The 18,101-nt window shown below is 34.6% G+C and overlaps 1 protein-coding gene across 5 annotated transcripts in view; it reads left to right on the forward strand.

The window, feature by feature from the left end:
* The window catches only part of WDR7 (WD repeat domain 7), a 380,267-nt gene that overhangs the window by 127,902 nt on the left and 234,264 nt on the right, over window positions 1–18,101 (forward strand). For all 5 annotated transcript variants that reach the window (XM_003827244.5, XM_034943806.3, XM_003827243.5 and 2 more), the window contains 2 exons: window positions 2,102–2,220; window positions 4,209–4,332. In XM_003827244.5, the coding sequence (XP_003827292.1) occupies window positions 2,102–2,220; window positions 4,209–4,332 (243 nt within the window). The remainder of the gene's footprint in view (window positions 1–2,101; window positions 2,221–4,208; window positions 4,333–18,101) is intronic.

An 18,101-nucleotide genomic window follows, 5' to 3' on the forward strand; every position in this document is an offset into this window, starting at 1 on the left:
GCACCAGTGATTATAGACTGATAGGAATTTACCTATTTATCCTCTTTACTATTTCTGTTTTAAGCTCAGGCAAAAATTCATTATTTCAGTATTTAAGGCATAGTTGGGCTACCATGTTAGCTCTGTGGAGTTACACAAGTCGAAAGTATTTTTGGAGCCCTGAAAATGGGAATGGGACCTACAAACCTTTATTCTGTAAGACCTATCTAGGATTATTTGTACTGCCCAGAAGCTTAATGAAACGTGAGCTCTGAGTTACATCCACTGTCTTCATTGCGTTTGTAGTTACCACTTTGCATAACATAAAAAGGAAGAAATTTTCAAAATCAAAAATATAACAGTAAGACCTGGCTCTTCATGAAAAAGCATTTTTCAAATGGAAGGAATCTTGCAATCTTGAATCTTCCAATGTCCATAAAGTACAGAGCCCATGTTGCAAGCACCACTCCTTTGGAAAGAAAACATGGGGACTTAAAAGTATAACTTCATTTTTGGTTTCCTTGTCATAGAACTTTACTAAGGTTTGTATGTTAAGACCGAATTTTAGCAGAATTCGACCTTTACCAAAATAATTAGGGTCATATTTGTTACACTGTTTGTTAATTCAAAAAATAAGCTGTTTGGACCTTGGTGAGAATCATCATATGTTAAAATTTAGCTCATGAATACACTTTACACTTATATGAAACATTGAAATACTTTAGGAAATTACTAGGTATATACATACATGTATATCTAAAGTATATCTCCCTCTATTATAAAGAAGTTATAATCTAAAATGTGTTTCCATCACCTTAATTAATGTAATTACATGTTTATTATCAGTTGATGAGAATTTCCTCCCTGAAAGGATGAAACTTTAGATAAGTGGCTTGTCAGTCTGTCTCTCTCCCGCTCTCATTCACTCTCTTTAGCAATTCCAATAATTTAAAATTTTATGGTAAGGTTTTTGTCATTATTTTAAGAAGATTACAGTTTAGATTATTTCAAAACACTGATTTGCTAAAATTCTATCTTCACAGATAATTCATCTTGTAACATGATAGCAGACTTTTTTTTGCACCCATCTTTGATTACTTGTCTTTAAATATTATCCCTAGGAGGTAATGGTAATTATCATGGGTTAATAGTGGCCTCATCAATAATTTGGTAAGAATGAGGCATTTATTGTATATGTATTTTCACATACCTTTAAAATGGGGTTGCAGTGATTATTTGGGAATGTCTGTTATCTAATACTTCAGTTATTGTGTATCTATTTTCACATACCTTTAAAATGGCATTGGAGTGACTATTTGGGAATGTCTGTTATCTAATATTTTTACACTTTGCACTGGCAAACAGTGTTTGTCTTTTTTTCCTATAATCAAGTTCCATATTGTGAATTAGAATTTTAGAAAAAGTCACTTTTATTCTCATAGATTAGGGTTAACAATGTTTAAGATTTTGTAAATTTTGAATTGTTAGGTTTTTATTTTGTGGAATGTCTGAATTCATTTTTTTCTTTCAAAATTGGGGGTTATGTTACTTTAAATATTAGGTATTATGGTTAGATATTTAATCTGATTCATTTTGTAAGAAAAGGGGTCAATAAGTACCTTAATGAGAGGTCCTCTGACAGAAATGGAGGACATCTCTTTTGGCTGATACAGTGGTAACACACAGATGGCTATGCCTTAAGTGACACGAACCTATCTTTGGATATCTGTGTGAATGCCCTTTTAACTGACAGTGGTTTCAAATCTATAGCTCTAGTATGTGTTTATTTCTGTGTTTTGCCATTCTTTAATATATATTTTATTTTAGAGGGACTGTTAAGAAATGTGTTTTTCTTGTGAATTTGGATATACTTCCAGTGGAAATTTATTTTTATTTCTTTTAAGATGTTGAGAATTCTTATAGGCACCAATTACATGATTTAGGGATGAAATACGTTTAGTATAATTCTTTGCACAAAATGTCTACTATTAAATTGAAATCATTTGTAATATAACTTAGCAGATCTGCCTTTTTTTGTTTTTGGTATACTTACATAAAGAACTGTTGACTTAGGGAATGCCAAAATGGTTAAAGAATTTGTAATATATTACATTTTTGACAGGTTGGAGTCAGTTAGCTGCTATGCACTGTGTTATGCTGCCAGACCTACTGGGATTGGATAAATTTAGGCCTCCCCTTCTGGAGATGCTGGCCCGAAGATGGCAAGATCGATGCTTGGAGGTAATGCTGAAGCGATAAGGATAGAAAACAAAAATATTAAAAAGGCATTGGTCAAATGTAAACTTGAAACAAAAATGATTAATGTTTATCTGATTTATCATCTGTTCATTATGTGATAGAAAATGTGGATTCATGATTTATGTTTTCTTCTTTGTCAGCTTTTATACCAACAAGTAATGCTCCAGCTGGTTTATTCGTTTACTTTTAAAGAATTCAGTGACTGTTTGATGAAGTCTTATATACTTTATGGAACTATTTCTTAAGTTTGGTTTCTGTACGGATCACACACACTCATGCATAAACAAATACATAAACCTGCTTCCCCCAGAATTACACACTCAGTGTCATCACATAAATTAAGTTCTAATTCAATTGCCATATTTCAGTGAAAGGTAGTGTGTTATTGTAAAAGGAGGCCTTGGAATTAGAAGACACCTGGGTTTATATATCAGTCCCACCAATTATGAACTTCGTGACCCTGGGCAATTTACTTAACCTATTTAAAGCTCATTTGTAAAGTGGGGATAATAATATATTCCTCATGGGATTGCCGTCAGGATCAAATCAGATGATGCAAGTAAAACAGGAAGTACAGTACCTGACACATGGTAGGAGCTCACTAAATGGTAGCCATTATTTTGTGTTAATGGCCTTATTCTATATTAGATATTACTTGGAATATAATATTACCAAGCACTTGAAAATGTTTAATAAAGATTTTCCTTATTATGGCATTCGACCTGTATAGCCATAGCAGTTTATATTATCCAGGATTCTTAATTTTCCAAATATAAGTACGAGTAATATAATTGCTTCTTTCCTAGACTTTCTCCTCTCAACTCCAAATGGGATTGCAGAATACTAGCATTTTCATTGAATAATATTTTGAATTCACTTCAGAAGTCACTTATACTTAAAAACAACTTTTTTACTGGTACTTTTATTTAGATGCTGCTAAGTTATCTTTTCAATTATAAAGAGTTAATAGGCCGGGTGTGGTGGGTCATGCCTGTAATCCCAACACTTTGGGAGGCCCAGGTGGGTGAGACCAGCCTGGGCAACATGGCGAAACCCTGTCTCTACTAAAAATACAAAAAAAAATTAGCCGGGCGTGGTGGCATACGCCTGTAGTCCTAGCTACTTGGGAGGCTGAGGCCCAAGTATTACTGGAGCCCGGGAGGTGGAAGTTGCAGTGAGCCGAGATCACGCCATGGCACTCCAGCCTGGTCAACAGGGCAACTCTTGGTCTCAGAAAAAGTTAATAAATTGGTACAGCACTTAATAATTGACTAGCTTTTTTGACTTCATGCCTGTGGCATTTTTGCCAAAATAACACTAAATTAAAACTGCAAAATAAAATTTGTATGCTACATTGAAAGAAAAATATATAATTTTGAAAAATGATTTCCTCTATAAAACTAAAATAAGTTATGCCTTTATACAGGAATATTTATTTGTCAAAAACATTGTTTAAGCATGTCTTAGGTATAGGTGAATCATGTTAACTTATACGTATTTGTTTGTATAAATAGTATCTACTTAGCATATATAATATAAAGAAATTAAATAGATAAGGTTAACTTTCTTCAAGCTAAAAAAAACAATAGCTCTCACAGTGGCTTAACAATAATGTTAATATAGAAATTTTAAAAGTAAAATGCTACATTAAAGTTCAAAAATGCTTTGGAAAATGCAGTTTTAAAGTTCAAGAATGCTTTGGAAAATGCAGTGATTAAATTGTTGAAACCTAATCCTTTCCATTAGTGTTAAAATAGTTTTCAGTGAAATCATTAATTAAAATATCTTTGATGATTTGCTAGCATCTGATTTTTAAGTAGTTAACTCATTCGGTTAATAGTGTTTTTCATGTAAATAAATATGGTTTTTATGTTTTCTAGCCTTATTTCATTATAAATTTTCTAGTTTATGAATATTCACCTCCTCAACTAATCTGCTTTCTGCTTTTACATTTGGGTCTGTGGTCTTAGGTGAGAGAAGCCGCGCAGGCCCTGCTTCTGGCGGAACTGAGAAGAATTGAGCAGGCAGGCAGGAAGGAAGCCATCGATGCCTGGGCTCCTTACTTACCTCAGTACATAGACCACGTCATATCACGTAAGAGTTCTCATGCTTCTCTACAAAGCTTTGCAGGAATATGTAGAAAAGGTACCTGTACTCACAAATATATATGCTACTACCCATCAACAAAAATGAGTCACTGACCTTAAAGTGAAAAGAACAGATCCTCAAATTCACTTTATTATTTTCTGAATCTCTGTAGTTTGGAACTTGCTTTAAAAAACAAAAGGCAAAGGCTGTCTATATCAAAATATTCATTAATGAACTGACTTTTATAAATGAATTCCCCATCAAACATCCTACTCTAGTACTAACATGTGCCTCCGCCCATTGCATTATTATGCTTATGGATGCCAGCTTGTTCGATATGGATCTGATGATATGCAAGTGCAGATACAAGGCAAACTCTCTTGCTAGTTAAAGTTGGGATTGTGAATCCTTAAAAAAACAAAGATCTGATAGAGTTAGACTCAGGCAATATTTACAAAGAGAAAATTGGGAAGTATTTTGATGGATAAATCTTTCAAAAGAGTACAATTTGAAAGGATTAGAAAAATTGTTGAAATTTTTTGAATATTCTTTTGCAAAATAAAAGCTTTATAATTATGTTGCTACACTGAATGTGCATTGGAAAAGAGTTGTATTTTGCTATCGTAATGAGCATACTCAGTTCATCATTTGGTTGGTTTTGTATTTTTGTTTGGTTTGTTTTGTATTTTTCTAAAAACAGTTTAGTTACTAAATAATTTTTTTAAGGTCCCTCAGTTACTAAGTGACTAAATTATAATCAATATAATTGAGTCAAATAAAATTTTAATTTTGCTCTTAATGATATTGATTTAAAAATTTTACCCTAAATTATATTGAATTAAAATTAAAATTTTACCCTAAATTATATTCATTATAAGATAAATTAGTTTCAGTTTTGCAAGATAAAGTGTGAGTGAAACTTTAAAAAAACTTTTTATTATGAAAATTTGGCCTGGGTTTTAGGTGGACTCATTTTAAATGACCTTTTGCCAATACCAGTTATTCTTTGTAATGAAATACTCATTACACATGTCAAGATGGACAGTACATTATTATACAAGAAGGAAAATGAAAACAAAATTCAGAAAGGTTTATAACTTTTATATCTGGTTTAAACTCTACCAGATCTTTGCCAGTGGTGACTCTAGTGGATGTTTAATCAAGCATGTGACCTTGGGCACTTTTCTTAAGCTTTCTTAGTTTCAGTTTTATCGCAGATGAAATAAAGATGATAATAGGACTTTATAGGGTTATTATGTGTGTGACATGAGTTAATCTTTGTTAAGTGCGTAGAACAATTCCTAGCCCATAGTAAGCATAATACTTTTGTTAAATACTTTATAATCTATAAAAATGCAAATATTTATTTCACTTATAGCCGAAGTATCACACATTAACAGCTCCAGTGAAAATTCTTAATTGTTTGAGCAATAAAATATTTACTTAGTGAATATAGGTTATCATTTGCTTTCTGGAAATTTTTCTATTTTAATAAAGCAAATTAAGTTAAAAAAAAAACAAGGCATCTAGACATAGACTCTAAGTTATTAGGCTTAAGATTGTTTTAAAAATATGTGCAGATTTTCAAATTTCCAGAATATAAAAAAGAGTTTCAAAAAAATAAAATTGGGATGAAAAGAACTTTGAGTAGATGAGAAGGTAGTCTGGAAAAAGTGTTCTTTGTTCATAATTTGTGGGCATTAACTTTATAATATTCCAGAAAATATAGTTAGATGATCATCTCATCATAAGCTTTATTGAATATAAGATCCCCAAAGTTAAGGACAAACTATGACTATAGTATTTACAGAGTTGTTTGAAGGTGAAAATAGGAAATGGTAAATCACTAAAGAATTTTTTTAAAAATAAGAATGCTATTATGGAAATATTGAGACATTGGTGCTTTTAAGACATCTTTATTCCAAATGGACTAGTGTGAAGTAGGGAAATTGATTAAAGTAGAATAACTAGCTGGCAGGCTATTGCAGAAGGGAGGTTATGGGAACCAGACCTAAATGTAGATAGGGTAGAATAAAAGATAATTTCTAAGACTTGATTATTGATTGCTTATAAAGGTCTAAGAAAAACACCAAAGATTAGTACAGGGTTGTATTCTTGATAGAGAAAAACGTTGGGAAAAAGAGATGCCATTAGCAATTGTAGTGGCTGCCTTTTTATTTTATTCCTGGGAAGAAGAGAATAAGTTCGCTACAAGGTAAAGGCAAAATATAGCCACAAATTACTCCCTGAAGCAGTGCCAGAACTGTGTATGTTGTTTGGCGAGAGGTGTGTTAGCAGGCCCAGAGAGAATAAAATATAAGTAAAATAGTAATACCTACCATTAATTGGACACTTTCTCTGTGTCAGGCTTTGCTAAGTATCTGGTCTATGTTATTTCATTTAACCATTACAATAACCTTGTAAAGTACCCACTATTGCCATCACGGCCTGCCTCTGCCCCCAGCCTTTTGTTTTCTTTCAGAGGAGTAAATGGGGGGCCAGGAGAGATTAAAGAATTTTCTGAAGGTCCCTCAGTTACTAAGTGACAGACTCCAAAACTTATTCTTGTAACCACTATTTATTCCTTTTTTTAAAAAATTATTTTTTATTTCAATAGCTTTTGGTGTATAAATGGTTTTTGGTTACATGGATGGAGTGTAAGGTGGTAGAATGTGAGATTTTAGTGCACCCTTCACCTGAAGGGTAAAGGTGCACATTGCTGTACATTATACCCAATACGTAGTTTTATCCCTCACCCTTCCTCCACCCTTCCCCTTCTGAGTCTCCATAATCCATTATATCACTCTGTGTGCCTTTGCATACTCAGAATTTAGCTCCCACTTATAAGTGAGAACGTATATTAATCACTATTTATTCCATCTTGCTTGCTCTGGCATCCTTGGATCTTAAATGGGGGTGAAGGTGGAAGAATGAGTAGATACTTAGCTTAACTAATATTGCTTTCAGACACTGTTCTTTGCAGCCATGTTACATTTAACGACAACAAAATGGAGTCAAAAAAATTGTAAGAAAATGACTCTTTGATGGGTCTGGTCACTGTTTAAGTATAAAGTAGGCTGTTCTTATGTCATATTTAAACCTTTCTGTTTATGTATTATGTTTATGTTGTATATTTAAGTTTTATATTTATGTAAGTCTTTTGTATTTGATTATAGTATCCCTGAGTACTTCATATATTAGCTAAATGCTGGCTTACTTAAAACTTTGATCTTGTCATTTATTGTTGTTGTTGTTGTTGTTTTTGTGAAAGACAAACATGCATTCTACATGTAACTGAAACATGCACTGACAACTCTTGATATAATACATTAATCTTTTCTGGAACTTCTACATTGACTGAGTGTTAAACTCGTTTTAGTTTGCTTTACTGTGAGCTTTCTATTTTAATAAAAGGGTGTCAGGCTAAGGGAGTAGGGATTCTGAACGTATGAAAGGAGAAGAAAGCATACAACAAATGAGGAATGACCACATAGGGCTGTTGAACAGATTTGCTGTCCGAAGGGATCAAAAGGTTATGGAGCCAGCTGGTAGACAGCCCACACCTGCCATCCACGTGCTTGTACTGAAATCGCCTCTACCATTGTCATTAATGTTTGAGATGATCATTGTGGCAAGTTACATCGTAAAGTATTGCTTTAGAAATGCAAAACCTGTTTCTAGCATAAGAATCTTCTTTGAAAATGGGCAAAATATTAAACAATATATCTGACAAATATACCACCCATCAGATATTTTCTTATAATTTAATAATTCTAGGCACTTTACAAAATGCAATAATTCCCTAAGCAATCTTGGCAGCTCCTAACTTAGAATTGAGCTTTGTCTAAGAGTCCTTTTCTTACATATTTGTCTGAAAATCAGAAAACGCTCTTACCTGAAGAGCAGAATGGCATACTGGGCTGATGGACTGTGATAGTTCTTCATCTTAGAGATGAAGTTTAATGTGGGTGGTAACTATCTCTACTTCACAGTCGGTAAGTGATTGGGCTGGGACTAAGATGATAAAGCATCTGATCTTACTGACTGGGATCTTCTATATTTTATTTAGGTACATTATGCAATAAAAAGCCCTTTGCAGGTTAGTTTGAGAATGTAAGGAAAACAATGAGCCAGTTGCTTTTCTCAGGATTCTTTTTTTCTTTCTTTTTTTTTTTTTTTAAAGAGACAGGGTCTCGCTGTGTTGTCCTGGCTGGACTTGAACTCCTAGGCTCAAGGGATCTTCCCGCCTCAGCCTCCTGAGTAGCTGGAACTAAAGGTGCACACCACCATGCCTGGCTCTCAGGACAGGAGAGCATGAAAAGAGAAACTCTTTGTAACGCTTTTAATGTAAAGTGCATAATACAAGTACAGAATGTTGGCTGGCTGTACCTTTCCTTTTCTATGTTGGTTTCTATAGTTTTGTTCTCTTTATTGCCACTGCCTCAGAATTCACTTTAATTTATATTGCCCAGGGATTCTGGCAGATCACTGCCAGACTGGAGATCACTGGGGAAGAAAAAGGAGCAATAGTCTGTCTTAACTGAAAAGCCAGCTCACAGATTGTTATAAGAATAAAGTCCTTACCGGGCGCAGTGGCTCACGCCTGTAATCCTAGCACTTTGGGAGGCCGAGGCGGGCGGATTGCCTGAGCTCAGGAGTTCAAGACCAGCCTGGGCAACAGGGTGAAAAACAGTCTCTACTAAATACAAAATTTAGCCGGGCACGGCTGCGTGCACCTGTAGTCCCAGCTACTCGGGAGGCTTAGGCAGGAGAATCACTTGAACCCAGGAGGCAGAAGTTGCAGTGAGCCAAGATCGCGCCACTGCACTCCAGCCTGGGTGACAGGAGCGAGACTCTATCTCCAAAAAAACAAAACAAAACAAAGAAACAAAAAAGAGTCAAGCCCTAATTGAGTACTGTGAGAATTTTGTTTCAGATAATGGTGCTCTGTTCTTGAACCAGTCAGGAAATACTATTTTATCCTTTAAAAATATCATGAGTATGTAAACTTTTGCTGCTTAATTTCTGATAGATAAATTGAGGATAAGTGCATTGTGATTCCTATACTAATGGTAATGGACTTAAATAATATGGCATACGTTCTTGTAATACTGACTTATAGAAATATAATAATTCTTGTCTGAGCCCTCAGTCTTTAGCATGTTTGTTGCTTTTATGTTCCAAAAACACATTTTAAAAATTTTATTGGTTATTGTTACTATTAGGTTGGTGCAAAAGTAAATAGTTTTTGCCATTAAAAGTAGTGGCAAAAACCGCAATTACTTTTGCACCAACCTGATAAATAGGGATTAATGTTATTTTCTGAAATTTTTGCATTATAATTCAGATGAAGATAAATATTATGAGTTGTCTCAGATTTCTTTTGAAGTGAAGCTGTTTGGCAGAACCCAGTTTTATATGTCTCTTATTTGTGATATTCTACATGTAGCATTTTGAGAATTGACTTTTTTATGAGGTCAAGCACCTGCTGGTTTATGAAATATGCCCACACTTGCCCTTCATTTCAGTCGGTTACGACTCTGAGGCAAATGCTGATGGTTCCTGATTTCCTTTGGCCTGCAACGCAGAGTGACCTTACGGGGCATGAGGTCACAAGCGTAATTATTTCTTGTACGTTGTATTCTGCCTGCTCACAGGGGCTCATCTCCTCTTTTAGTTTCAGAAACATTAAACACATAAAAGTCACTACCATTATATAAATCAAAATCTCTTCTAAAGAGGGTGCCGTTGTAATTTTATGCAGTTATGGCCAACATAGTATTAATTTGCAAATGTATCATCTCAGATATTGATAGAAGGATGTGTAACACATCATGTTTAATACGTATTGATGTCATCAGAAAGCACAATCCTTTGTTCTTATCGAGTCCCTGCCTTTTTAGCTTCTTTTTGTGTTAAGGTTACCAGGGTTAGGCTCGTCTTTTTATCCCCCTTGGAAACAGAATAGGCTTTCTTTGTTCAATGAAAGACACTCCTAGTAAATGTTTTGGGTTTGACTTTCAACAAGCCACACTGTAGTACCTATTTTAACCTGGAATTGAAGTCACTTTTCTGATGATTATAAAGTAGTGGTCATTCTGAGCACAAATGTGGATGGACCAACACTATACAAGAAGGTAAGATGAAACTGTGTTAGAGGGAGTTGAAAAGGATATTGTAGCTAGTAAAAATAGTTTAAATATTAGTGTATTCTTTGGTAGGCCGATATTTTTAGGGTTTGTTCGTAGGAAGAGGACGGGGGGAAGGATAGGGAGAGGGTTTGATAAACATGATATGAGTCTTTCCCCTGCCCAAAGGCCTTAAACTACACAGCGTTCTTCCTTCTTTCTCTTTTTATATATGCCTCAGTGTTTGCAATTCTGTGAGATAGTTGTTTTTAAGGAATGGTTTTCTAGATGACTAAGGGTTTTTTAATTACTAAATGCTCAGGTTATTTTTAAAAAATACATCCTTTTTTTGTTGAAATATTTCAAAAAGTCTTTGGCTTTTTCATCCTCTATTCACTAGCCAGAGTTATTGTTTTGGCCTATGCTGTGAAATTACCACCACTTGCTTATTGAAGAGAATATACTTCTTTATTTGAATGGAAAAGTCCCCAGATTGATAATGCCTCTTACATTTTATATAGTAGTTTTTACTAATTTTTCTTCCTCCTCTTTTTTATTGTCTAGTAATTGTTACCAATTTTTATTGCTATTGGGCTGCTACCTTTCACCTTTAGCAGCTTTTACCCTGATTTCGAATTTACTGTTTCTAGTGTTGTAGGGGTGTGGATGCCAGGCAACCAAGCTTGAGTTAAATGTAAAATAAGAGTAAACTGGCTAAGAATAAGAGCTCTCTGATAAAAATATACCTAAGCTTTAGGTAAGCACCCTGTGCTGTCCCTCTTGGTTCCTCACTTTCTGCTTGCTGGACTACTTTCCTATCTCCTTTGTGGTATTCTGGATGTCTTTTCTTTTTGAGCAAGAGTATTCTAATTGGTGAAAGAACGGGAAGGTTACTCATGAAGAACTCAATAATTCTAAAATACCCCTTTTGTAATGCCTGTTTTATGAACCAGCTAAAACTAAAGGATGAGGTTTCTTCAAAAATATTTGTAATAGTTGTCTTATAGTGTTCACAAAGCCAATTGGAAATGATTATGCATTGTGATTAGAAGGGGAAGTACTAAATTATGACTGAGTGATATATATGAAAACTACTTCTGTGTGATACTTTATATTGTGAGGCAGAAAGAGTTTGTCTAAGACAAACTATATTACGCAAAGCACACTGTATCCGTAGTGTATCTGTTTGCAGTGTTTCATTGGGACCTGAGAGATTTGTTCCTCTTTTTTCTTCCAGAGTGTGTCAGAGCTATTGAGCTTAATTTTAAGCGCTCTAGACTGATCACGTATTTAGCAGCATTAAACTGTTCTACTTATCTATATTTGGCCACTAACCTAATGGAATAACAATGGAATTTGTTCTTAATCAGTCATGACTATCTAAAAGGGAAATTCGTTCCATGTGACTTGGGTTCTTTGAGTTAACATTTAATATTCTCGTGAGTTTTCTTTTATCTTTTTAATAAGTCTTGAACATTAGTCAAGTGGCAAATTAAAAATGAAAGTATTCTTGGCTGGATTGGTTATTTAGACTTTACTTCTAAGTAATAAACAGAAAACTCCCTGTTATCAAGTTAATTCTGTATGTTAGGAGCTCTGCAGGAGGAAGTCACTTCCTGCTACCAGGGAACTCCTCTGCACAAGCGGTCCTCTCGCAATGGAGCCAACAGCCTGCGCTCAGGATGTCAGTAGAAACCCCATGACAGTTTGCCATTTTGTGGAACAAAGCAAGGAGTGAAGCATATGGAAATTCAATTGCATGTCCCTTGTATAGCAGTGAGGAGATGGGGGAGTCCATCCAGTGTGATTTTCACCTGCCTCTCTCTCTCTCATCCCACTTAGGCCCCTGAGGCAAAACTGCTGGGCTTGAAAGGCTTTGAAATAACTTTAGTTCTTTCTTCATGTCCCCGTTTTCTCATTCACAAGTCTCTCCCTATCTTCATACCTTCAGTGCAGAAATTCATTACCTCTCCTATAGTTGCAGTTGGTGGCAAGGCCCCTAGGAGGCGTAGCTGACTTTCTTAGAGGTGTTCACTTACCGTCTGCTTTAAGAAGTTGTACATACTTAAGTCTAAGAAGACTGTTTTATAAAAGAAAACACTCCTTCAGCCTGTGACACATTCATTTAAAAAAATGGTGTTCAAATGGAAATGCCTGATATACCTTTAGCTGAGATTCTAGTGGCCTTTGCTATAATAAATGACCTAATATTAGTTTCTGTGCAGAGTACAATATTGATTTGTGCCATTATTCTGTTGCTGATTTGCTGAAGAACAAAAATTTATAATGCTAATGGAAATAAAGTACTTTACAAAACACTGCACATGAGTACCGGAACATGTCTTTGTAATAGAACAAGTGTCTCGTAAGCTTTTAAATATAAATTTTCTTTATTCTAGCACATGGTATTCCAGTACAGATACTCAGAGTCATGTCCAACTTGTTTTTATAGAGCAAAAAGCTGAGTTGATAATCTTGTGATGTTTTACCACTTAGACACTGAATATGCATATAGAAATCCAATTTTGATTGGATTGTGAGGCATTTATAATTTTGTACCCTGTTTCTGATTCTCTTATCTCTTTATGTTGATTGGATGGTATGTGTATTTGCCTTGTTTTTTTGTTTGGCCTTGTGATCTGCATATGACAGAATAGATCTTACGGATTGGAAGGAAAACAGTAATTTAAAGTCATTGCAAGAAAATTATATTAACCTATTTTACCTGTAATATTTTTATTATAATAGCTAATGATAGATTTTGTTCTAGTATTGTTTATAAATTCTGGGATTAAAATGATCAAATTATACCTAAATATCTTGCTTAATCCATTCTTTCTCTTCCTGCTTTTTTTTGTGGGGGAAGTATGGTATTTTATATTTTATTTTTCCTTAGTGATATTGTCCTAATGATTTATTACATCTGCTATCTGTTTTTATTAACCAGATTTTGATACAAATATGTATTTTAAATATGTTTTAATATTTATAAATGGTTTCATCGTGCATGACATTTGCAGACTTGGTTAATATTTTAGCACCTCTAGTACACAAACATAAAGAAAAAAAATTTTTTTATTTGTTTGAGCACCTGAATTGACCCCAGCAAGATTGAGATTGATCTGGTTTCTTTCAGCCTGTTAAATGCCAACCCAGTCATCTGTGACAGTACTTAGTGTTTTTGTAATTTTTCTGTACATATTTTCTGTGTTTGTTCTGTAAAACTTACCTATCACTTGAAAATATTTTCCTTGATTTAGAGATGAATATAACCACAACCACTTATTTTATTGCTTGTTTTAAAAAATTGTTTTGACAGTCAATGTCCATGCTATAATCACAGGGTTTTTTTTTGTGTGTGTGTGTAATCTTAATGAAAAGAGTTTACATTTTACTAGGAAAAGATGATGAAACTTAACATTTGAAATATGGTCTTGGAATAAAGAACATCCAGCTTTAGGGAATGGAAATGGAAAAAGAGGTGGATAATTCTTAATACATGAATATTCATGCTGATTTAAAACATATAATTAAATTACATCTTTCTAATAATTAAACGTTTTCAGATAAGTTCTGGCATATCTTATAGATACAAAGATGTAAATTATCTGATTTTTATATATCTTTATATCTTGGATATGAAGTAGAGAAAGCTTTTTCTTTACCCCCTCCTAGCAGGTGGCTACTATGTCTTAGGTTCTATTTTGATTTTTATCTGTTTTTTTTCCTTAAGCAAGGATCTGTCTTCAAAGCAAATAAATACCAGTCAGAGAAACTAAATGAGAAATGAGTCTCTGAATTTTGGGTGATGGCTGGAGGATTGGGCCTTTTCAGTCTTAATCTAAAGAGCCATGGTGCTTTTCATAAAATGTTTACTTAGGGTTTAAAGTAACCACGTAGTCTCAGATGTCACCTATTTTAAAGGTGTGATCAGGATTCTGAGACCATCCCAAGCTTTTCCCATTTAGAAGTGGATGCATACTTGGGGCCAGAAACCTTTCCTTCTCCGTTTTGTCACTACCCAGTCTTGTGGCGAAGGGACTCTAGCATGATGGTTCTCAAAAGGAAAGTGAGAGGCAGGAGGGATGAGTTTCAAAAGATGATTCTTGTAAGCCTTGTCTCCTCAACCAAGAATCTGTATTTTTTCATTTTATAGTTTCCAAATTAGATGACAATAATTAGGGAGAAAAATACAATTTTTTTTTTCCTAAGGGGTTTTCTTTTCTTTTTCTTTCTTTCAAGATAGCGCCTCGCTCTGTCATGAAGGCTGCAGTGCAGTGGCATGATCACGGCTGACTGCAACCTCAACCTCCTGCGTTCAAGCAATCTTCCTGGCTCAGCCTTCCACGTAGCTGGGACCACAGGTGCACGCCACCATGCCTGGCTAATTTAAAAATTTTTCTTTTGTAAGGGGTCTTCCTATGTTGCCCAAGCTGGTCTCCAGTTTCTGGGCTCAAGTGATCCTCCCTTCTTGACTTCTCAAAGTGCTGGATTACAGACATGAGCCACTGTACCTGGCCAAGGATTTTTCTAATGATATATAAGTGATCATTTACTGAACCAGGTTATTGGTTGGGAATTCAGTGGAAAGAGTAGTATCTCCTCTTCACCATGTGTTAGCTGTAACCCCAGAGAGATCACATAGCTTCTGCACTAATCTTAACTACATCATAGTTTCTTCTTGTGTAAAAGGAGGGGAGCGAATAAATCCATGTTTTTCAAACATTTTAGGTAGTAAACTTACACATGAAATCTTAACCAGAGTTCTAATACGTAAAACAGATAAAAAGTATTTCTTTAGGCTTTTAAATCTTTGTTTTTTTTTTTTTTTTTGAAAAATGTTTCATTTCTTGTACAAGGAAACCCTCATGCTATTCTTTTGTCTTTTGGGGTTCTATCTAGCACAATTGAAAACTGCTTAATTATCTGCTCCCTAAAAACCTTCTTGCTTTAACAAATTATTTTCTTTAACACACACACACACACGCGCGCACATACCTACACTATGATACAGGTCAGAATTAGTAAAGAGTTAATACAATCTTTCCCTTATATATAGGGCAATTACTAAAATTTGTTGTCATGCGGGACAACTTTTATTTCTCTGTAACTCCTTTGGTTCTGTATGGCAACTTGGGAAATATATTCTTGCTACTTCTCCAGAAAATGACTGCGCTCTTTGTAGAGCTTTATAGTAGGTTGCACCAAGCAAAGTACACTAACAAGAGTGCCAGCTCAGTATGTGCATTCAGTTCAGTATGTGATTTAGATAGTTGTCTCCTGGAAGCACAAAAACCATTTTGAATGTGCTACATTAATGTTTGATACATACTTCAGTCTACTGCCATACCACCCTGAATGCACCTGATCTTATCTGACATATACTTCGTTATTTTGAATTAAAATGTGATAACCTATCAGACATGGATTGGCCAACTATCTGGTTTTAGAACTTATTTGTTCTTATATAACTGTCATTGTATAATATGAGTGCAGATACATATATATTCAGTCATCTTTTAATAGCCATGCTGCACTTGACAAACCTCTATAATCACTTGCCTGTTCGAGTTAATGAATTGCCTGTCATTGGATGAAGTTAAATCTGTAAATTTGGTTTCTTCTCTTTTCAAGGCATAGTAAGCACACTAAAGCTTCTGTGACATGTTCTGTGTAGAATCAGTAAATCAATTTCTAGAAAGCACACTAGTTGAGTTTTGATTTTCTTTCACACTAAATATTTAAAAGTATGTGCAAGAGATTTTGTTTCAGATTAAATTTTTGGTTGAGGAATTCTTATGTAATTAATTCTGCACATACTTGCTTTTTCTTTTTATCATTGGCTATACATGCCCCATAGCCCTGTGGTATGCATAAGGTGATCATGGTAAAAAGCAGAAACATTTATTCTTGAAGTTTATCATTCAAACACATGAATAGGATAACAGAGACATATTCCTCTTATATTTTTGGCCAGAACACATTTAAATGCTTCTTTAGAAAGCGGGCTTACATCTTTCTATTAATTATATGTCAAACGTCCTTAGTAGCGATTGGTAGGAGGGTAGGTATTTGGGGAGAAAACACATCAAACAGGGACCATTTCAGAGAAATTGTATTAACCTTTACTACTAATCAGTAAATCTTTTTTTCTTATTTCTCTTCGAGTTGCTGCATAGAGTTATTAGGATGATTTGTTAAATGATCTGTTTGCCAAATTACAATTTTAGAGACTGGTTTTGGATAAAACCAATGTGTTTTCTATTTTGTTTTAAAAACATTTGTATCTTAGAATATATCAAACATAGAGAAAGGTGGAGAGTAATGTAATGAACTTTCATATACCTGTTGCCTAGTTTCAATGGTTACTGACTCCTGGGTGATGTTATTTTCTTTATCTCTTCATCTTTTGCCCTACATTATTCCAAAGCAGTTCTCAAATGCAATATTGCCTTATCTGTAAATGTTTGTGTCTTAAAAGGTAAAGTCTATTATTTATTTATTTATTTATTTTTTGAGACAGAGTCTCACTCTGTCGCCCAGGCTGGAGTACAGTGGCGTGATCTTGGCTCAATGCAAGCTCTGCCTCCTGGGTTCACGCCATTCTCCTGCCTCAGCCACCCAAACAGCTGGGACTACAGGTGCCCGCCACCATGCCTGGCTAATTTTTTCTATTTTTAGTAGAGACGGGGTTTCATCGTGCTAGCAAGGATGGTCTCGATCTCCAGACCTTGTGATCTGCCTGCCTCGGCCTCCCAAAGTGCTGGGATTACAGGCATGAGCCACCGTGCCCGGCCAGATAAAGTCTATTTTTAAAAAGCCAAAGCCTACACTACACTTTGAATGCCAAAAAATTAAAACTAATTTGTTAATATTATTCAGTAACTCAGTGTTTCTATTTTGCCAATACGTTTCATAATTTTTTCAAGGTTTGTTTATTCCATTTAGGATTCAAATAAAAGTCCATATATAACAGTTGGCTAACATATTGCATATTTCTTTTAATCTATAGAGTTTCTATCAATCAATCATCTACTTGTCTTTAGCTCTTTCTCCTCCCGTTCTTTATCATTTATTTGTAGAATAAATTAGGTTTGTAGTGTGATGAGTTTTGCCTTTCTTTTCATTAGAGTAGCAGATCCCAGTATTATAAATTCTAACATTCCTTCCTCATTTGTTAGCTAGAATACTTCTCTAAGGAGAATCTTATCCTCATCAACTACTCTGCACCCTGGCTACACTTCAGAAATGATAGAACAAAGACTCGAAGTGATTTTTAAAGTATTTAAATATTAATATGAATTCATGGATTGAAATGTATTTAGGTTTTGGTCCATTATAATGATTCATATCATTTTACAAATTTTCCTATCTTTGATCAGTGGAAGCCTCTTTAGTTGACTCCTGAATCCTTTTGATAAGACCCTGGTAATCTTTGGTAGCCTAATTATTCTGTGCCCACCTTGTGCATTTCTTGACTCAGACCTGAGTCAACTTATGTAAGAATCTTGGTCCTTTTAGTGGGAAATTGTGTTTTAAGATCACAAAAAGTGCTAGATATGCTTCTTGCTGTTTGTTCACTGTTGCTTGCCTTTTTGGTAGATGCATGCACACTTTCATTTGAATCTTAGAGTATATAAAATACTT

Source organism: Pan paniscus, chromosome 17, assembly GCF_029289425.2.
Source record: "Pan paniscus chromosome 17, NHGRI_mPanPan1-v2.0_pri, whole genome shotgun sequence".
Classification (NCBI taxonomy): domain Eukaryota; kingdom Metazoa; phylum Chordata; class Mammalia; order Primates; family Hominidae; genus Pan; species Pan paniscus.